This window comes from Arachis hypogaea, chromosome 6, assembly GCF_003086295.3.
Source record: "Arachis hypogaea cultivar Tifrunner chromosome 6, arahy.Tifrunner.gnm2.J5K5, whole genome shotgun sequence".
Lineage (NCBI taxonomy): Eukaryota > Viridiplantae > Streptophyta > Magnoliopsida > Fabales > Fabaceae > Arachis > Arachis hypogaea.
The window spans coordinates 72,867,260-72,874,157 of NC_092041.1; the positions used below are offsets into that span (position 1 = coordinate 72,867,260).

The 6,898-nt window shown below is 29.6% G+C and overlaps 1 protein-coding gene across 2 annotated transcripts; it reads left to right on the top strand.

Moving 5' to 3' along the window:
• Positions 1–3,314: 3,314 nt before the first annotated feature.
• On the top strand, positions 3,315–6,128 carry LOC112696701 (replication protein A 14 kDa subunit B). Of its 2 annotated transcripts, none has more exons than XM_025749535.3 (3): positions 3,315–3,492; positions 5,258–5,519; positions 5,692–6,128. In XM_025749535.3, exons 2-3 carry the CDS (start codon positions 5,261–5,263, stop codon positions 5,754–5,756), a joined length of 324 nt encoding a protein of 107 aa, XP_025605320.1. In that variant the 5' UTR covers positions 3,315–3,492; positions 5,258–5,260; the 3' UTR covers positions 5,757–6,128. The 2 variants fall into 2 exon arrangements, with proteins under 2 accessions (XP_025605320.1, XP_025605319.1); XM_025749534.3 differs by having other exon boundaries at positions 3,330–3,492; positions 5,298–5,519.
• The last annotated feature ends 770 nt before the right edge of the window (positions 6,129–6,898 follow it).

The following is a 6,898-nucleotide window of genomic DNA, read 5'->3' on the forward strand; positions in this document are numbered from 1 at the left end:
CAAAAATTAAGAAAAATATATTAACTTTTAAAATTTTTTATACAATATTTTTTTTCAACCACTTTAAAAAAAACTACATATCAAATGATCTCTTAAATTCACCGTGGCCTTTCATTTTAACATTTATTTGTAGAATCATTTTTAAAGTTACTGTTTTTATTTTTTTTTCCTTCTTTATTAAAAAGTTATATTCGTCATTTTATAAAAAACTACAAGACAAATAAATTTACCTACAACTTAATGGTACAAAGAACATTGAAGTTCCATAAAAATACTATGGCGTAGTGATAATTTTCCTATTTTATTTTACATCTCAACGGATCACATGATTGAAATTTCACACTTCCAATAAAGTAACTGCCATACCTAAATATTTTCCTATATTTTATGTCAAACACCAAACAAAGGGAGAGAGACCAATAGCTCTATATGCAGCCCAAGAATTCTACTATTTTTTGTGTATAGAACGTATTCTATATCTAAAATACAAGAACTCTTCAATATTTTCTCCCAAGTGACCATTGAAAAGAACAAATGCATAAAATCGAGGATGCTACTGGAAGTGGAAGAGAATAAAGAGAACGGATCTTTATACTTGCTTCTTTTTGTTCTACCACTTTGTGTGAAGTCTTAGTTATGCGTTGTATGATTAATTTATATCATTCTTGACCATGCTATTAGAGTTTGCATTAGAGATGTTATTGTGAGTATGTATATCACTACTTGATTGCATGTAGTGATATACATACTCACAATAACATTTTTAATGCAACATAGAAGGCTTTTCACGGATTCTACGAATGCTTCTGACTATTCTTTATTATTCCACTAGATTTTACGTTTCACCCAAATTTTGAATATTTATATTTTATAGGGTTTTATACCAATTGATCTTTTTGTTCCTTTGTTAATTTCAAAGGGAAGAAGAAATGGTTGGAATTTACGAGTCTCATCATCCAATAGAATGAATGTTTTGAAAAACAAGAATAGAAAGAACGAGCATAAAATTCGGCCCAATTGAAAAAATTTTTGCAAGTTGTGGAGAATTAAAATAATAGAAGTGATGAATGAAATTTCTATTAATATGGTCCATGTAAAAGTGTAAATATATTCAGTTAATCTAGGTACTTTTTATTTTAGGGTATAACAGTTATTATGAAAAAATGTGAACTATTTGACTATTTTTTTTTCTTCATTAATATTAACAATTAAATTAGTATGATGTTTTTAAAATTATAATGTTAATTACCATGTTAATAATTTTATTTGACCAATTATTGTTATATGTGATATTTTTGTTTATATAGCATGTATTTTGATATCATTATAGACAATTTTATTTAAATTACATGAAGCATATAATTAACTTGTCTAAATAAGTTGATGATTAACTTATTATGAATAGAAACTGCTGAATGAAGTTGAGAAAAAAAAATGTGATTTCTAATTTCAAATATACATTCTAAGTTTATTAGATTAAACTTTAAAATTAAGAATTTTTACATTTTATTTTCATACGCATGTAATATTAAAAAATTTGATTATAACTATTGTAAAATTTATATATTTTTTTATAAATGAATGATAAATACCATGGTATTCTATTTTAATTAGTACAAAATTATTAAAAAGAAGTTGCAAACATCTATTAAGAGACAACGTCAAAAATTCCCTTTTCTGTTGAGCCAAAAGAAGGTGTCGAAAATACAGACCATTTTTTTTGTTGCCGGTGGTGAAAAGTATAGGGGTTTGAATGATAAGAATCCCCTATAGAAAAGATTTTTAGAATGGAATGTTGTTATTGTAAGAGCTTAGTTGTTCTCCTCCAACTCTGAATTTTTTTGCTATATTTAATGATAGTTGAGCTGCTTTTTTCATCAATAATAAAACAAAAAAACGAGTGAAACCGTTGAAATTGTATATGTAATAAAAATTAAACTAGTTGCTTTCTAAAAAAGTATCCACGTAATTGAAGTTAATATTCAAAATGATTTCTAAAATTTAAAGACAGACTTAATTTGATCCTCAAAATTTCAATTGACTTAATTTGAACTTCCAAATTTAAATAAGTGACTCACGTTAGTCCTTCTGTTAATCTTTGTTAATGGCACGCTTATTTGAACGCTAACGGAGATTAACAGAAAGACTAACGTGAGTCACTTATTTAAATTTGGGGGTTCAAATTGAGTCAATTGAAATTTCGAAGGTTAAATTAAGTCTGTCTTCAAATTTTAGAGGTCATTTTAAATATTAACTCATGTAATTACAAAAATGCAATAAAAGAGATATTTACTGTCCTGAGCGCCAAAAGTTAGTTAATTTAAGGTTAAATTGTGCCAAAAACTCTTGGCGATGGTTAGTTAAGACCTAAATTATGTCCAAATTTAAGGGTGGCAATTTAGTGTGCTTGAGCAAGTTTTAAATAAATATTAGAAGATTAAATTTTGTTTTATGTATGTATTAATTTATTGACTAATGATAAATTTTTATATGAAACTTAGATTCACAACAGATTAGTCTTTAACCTGTTGAATTAAAAATTATCATGAAAAAAAAAGAAGAGAATGACAATGGATATATATCAGAGTAAGGTTTTAATTCAAATTTAATCATATCCACCATCTAAATTCCTCAATCCGGTCTTATTCGACCATATTGGAAAATAAATTTTTTTTATTCAAACAAAATATTTAGTCTTTTCATATTTCAAAATATTAAATATTATTTATGTATAGTTAGTAAATTAAATTAGTAGTTTAGTAGTACTAAGTATTTGCGTAAAAGACAAAAATTATTCAAATTTTTATTCATTTCATCATAATTATATATTTAAAATTATATATTTAATGCATTAAATATATAATTTTTTATTATTATTATTGTTTCTTCTTTAATTATATGTTTTTCTTTGTCACATATGATTATATTTATTTAATTTTTAGAATAATTAATAGTTTAAAAGAAGAATAATGCTAATAACACAAAGTTATTCTATTTAACTCAATATTTATAATTATATATTTATTATATTTAAAATTATTTATTTATTTTAATAATAAATAAAAAATATAAAATAAAAAATAAATACATTTAGAAAGTAAAAAAAAACTATGTAGGCTAGATGAGTAGGGTTTGTTTGGTATCCAAATTCGACCTTATTTGTTATGTGTTGGGTCGCCGGTATGACCGGATTAGATACCTGCAAATATAGATTGTGGTGTTTGCCCTCATTAAACTTAAATATTGGACATTTATTAATAATATATTAATTTTGATATGCTAATAAAAGAAATTCATTATTATAAAATATTTTTAGTGTTTTTTATTTTGGACATGATTTTCTTAATGGGAATGGGAAGTGTATATAATACCGAGCCCATGTTAGGCCCAAAGAAAGATTGATGAACCCGCGCTCCCTATTCTATTCTTCTTCTTCTTCTTCTCATTTTTGCGTTCCGCTCTGTTTTGCAGCAACCAAGCCATTCACGCAAGGTAACTTTTTCTGTTCAATTCTCTCTTCGCATTCTTCTGTAACCTTACACTAAATTCTAAATAATTTTGTAAATCCGCATTATTAAGCTCAACTCTATTTTCCCGCGTTTACGAATTCTCGATTAAATAATCGTATCCTGTTTGCATTCTCAAAATAACCGCAAAATCTCAATTCCTTATGGATCAGTTCATTTGCGGTGCTATTAATTTCTATAATTAGTGTTGCTAAGCTCACCTATCCCCAATTTTCGTACTGAGAAACCTATATGCTATGTAAATAATCAATATAGATTGTATCTTTTGCTGCATCTCTTGCTATTTAGTTCTTTTTAGTGATATTGAACAACAATAGTATAATCCGTAACTAACTAGCTTATTTTTTTAAATCAAAACACTTTACTATAGTTTGTGATTCTTGTATAATTACAAATTTTCTCGAGTCTAAAGCTGGTGTTCTCTCCCTTATAAGAATTGTATCCAAATATGCTTCTCTAGTGCTAACTACCTTACACTCTAAGAGATAGTTTAGTTTCGAAATTAGTTTTACATAATTGAAGGGTACTTGAGTTTGAGCTAGGGTTTATAAGATAGCATTTTTGTGATGAAAAATCATCTGTTTCATTTGGTTGTAAGATAAAATAAACAAGACAGTATTAGTATATTCATGCTATATAGCTTGTTTTTCTTTAATAAAGTTTTTAAATAATTATTCAGTAAATTACTATTTCTAATCATAAAAGATTCAAATGCTCACAAAACTACCCATAAAAGAAAGAAACTAATAGAAGAAAGTAATCAAAATGTTAACCGGGTTTTAACTCCCGGTTAACATTACTACCACTACCAGCCACATACCCATTCTCTTTTCTCCGCCTCCACAGCCCTCCCACTATCACCATCATCAACACCCCCCTCTCCAATCAAACTCATAACCCCCAACAACCACCACCATCAACAATAGCAACCACCGGCCTCAACCCTCTTCCTCCTTGCTTTATCGCATCTCCTCCGCTCAATAAAGAGCTATTTTTAAAGCTGTAAATGATGATAATAATTTTTATTGTGTAGTCTGAGATGGAATTCAAACATTGGCAAAGCTATTGATTCGATTTATTGGTTACATTTCTTTATGCTGAGTTTATGTATCATCAGTATAATCCAATGCAATCCATGATTGTAGACTTTCCATAAATGATGTTGAGATTATTTCCCCTTTTTAATGGATTCATTTGGATATCAGAACCATTGTGTAACCTTTATTGGAAAGAAAATTTAAATTGAGTGAAAGAAGTGAAGAGGAAAATCTATTTGCATCTTTCCCCCTGTTGATGATGAGTTATGGCAGTGATAGCTATGGTGAGTTGGTGACTGCAAAAGTAACAATCTTCCTTGTTTGTTAACTTGAGAAGGTTATTTTTGTTTGATGCAATGTACCGGCATGCAGTGAGTGTTGTCTCTTTGCTGCTATTTGCTTTCACTACTTTCAATATAAAACTATTGTTGATGGTGGTGGTGGTGGTTGGGTAGAGATGCAATAGAGAGAAGAGGAAGAGAGATAGCTAGAGAGAAAGGAAGAAGAGGGTTAGCGCCAAGGGTGGTTGCTATTGGTAATGGTGGTGTTGGTTGGGGGTTAGTTTGATGCAGATGGTGGTGTTGATGATTGTGTGTTTGGTTCTTTTATGGTTGGTTTTTTCAGCACTTGAATCTTTCATAGTTAGAAATAGTAGTTTATGCATACGTTTTTCTTTTTTTTTTCCTTTTGCAGAATATGGACACATCAAATCCTGCAGTTTTTGTCAATGCAGAACTCTTGCAGTTTTATGTTGGAAGGAGGGTTCGGGCTGTGATGCAGGTTGTGCGATCCGAGGGGGGCGTTGTCATTGGAAAATCAACAGATGAGAAGCAGCTAGTTGTGAAAGGACCACCCCCACCTGCACCTCTTACAAATTTTGTTGAAGTTATTGGCATTGTTGACAATGATAGATCCATTCGAGCTGAGATATGGACCAATTTTGGCAATGTGATTGGTATGTTTTACTCTTCACATTCCATTTCGCAAGTTGGTTCTCATATTGGTTTGTGCTTGGAGTATGAATGATGCTATTTATTTTTTCCTTCAGCTTCTAAATGTTTCATTTCGGTTTGAATTCCTAAGTAGGTGAAACTATGGCTTGTGATCTTTTTGTCTCCTGTTCACAGATATGTTCAGCTACAATAAGCTTTGTCAGCTTGCAAATGGAGAATTTAAGCACTTGTTTGTGTGAGGTATAACGAGCTCTATCTGATGATGATATGAAGTCCCCTCTGAAACATGTGCAGAACCGGAGATATTATCATTTTGTCTGGGTACTTGTTGGAAACTATTTTCACTGATTATAATTGAAATATCAATCTGATTTTTATAGAGTTGTCTGTCGTGTTTTACATCCTCGGTTGTCAGCATATCCTTGTGCTTTAAATCTGCAATCATCAGCATTGCACGAGTTTTAGGCATTCCATGCTTAAGCATACAGTGTGTACTTTAGTCATGTTCATGTTTCTTTTCTGCCCTAAAAGTGTGAACCATTATTAATAGATTCATATTACTGCACGTTATAATGGAAGGCCAAGTAGCCAACAACACTTGAGCTGTTGAACAGGTTTTCACCTTTGAACTTCTAACTTGATTATCCATGATACTCCTCATTTGCAATAATGAGGTGAGGATATACCTGGACATATACTCTAGAAAGCCATAAGAGAAGTAACATTCCTCTGCTGGATGGAATAATAAGTTGATAACTAATCTATTGCATAATAAGCTGGAAACTAGAAACATAGCACTTCTACATTTTTATTTTTTGGCAAGTATTTTTCCATCTGAAAATAAACTACTACGATTTTTGTTTCTTGTCCCTGCCAAGCCAACGTAATATTGATTGTGATGGGAAAACTGTTAATTATTGGAATCAACAATGATAGACATAGTATTGTTTTCACTTGTTTGATAAGTAATACTAAAGATTGTATGATCCTGGTCTAACAATAAACATCAGGTTAAGCGCACATGCCTAGATGAAATATATACGAGTTTTAGGTCTCTTATTTTTTTCCCCAGTCAAAATACTTTTAAGTTTTAAATTTTTTTATATTAAATGGGAATTTTATTTTTGACACATATTTATGGAATAGTAAGTTTTTTCAGTGAATGGTGTTCTACATTGCTAATTTGATTAGATGTGTCAACAATATTTTCATTTGTTATCATTATTTTTTATGAAATAAACAGGCAGCTAACTATTTCTCATCTATCTACCAAAAGAAAAATAATGTCCCATATAGACTATGATCCAAAAATTAATTTAATAATAGAGTAAAAAATGGTGTAATTCAAATATATTGGTGCATGGTGTATTATGTATAGATG

Coding starts and splice junctions, on each gene's coding strand:
- LOC112696701 (XM_025749534.3), top strand. CDS start 3,402: ATGAACCCGCGCTCCCTATTCTATTCTTCTTCTTCTTCTTCTCATTTT. Junction 3,493..5,297: donor AACCAAGCCATTCACGCAAG/GTAACTTTTTCT, acceptor TTGTCAATGCAG/AACTCTTGCAGTTTTATGTT. Junction 5,520..5,691: donor CAATTTTGGCAATGTGATTG/GTATGTTTTACT, acceptor TCCTGTTCACAG/ATATGTTCAGCTACAATAAG.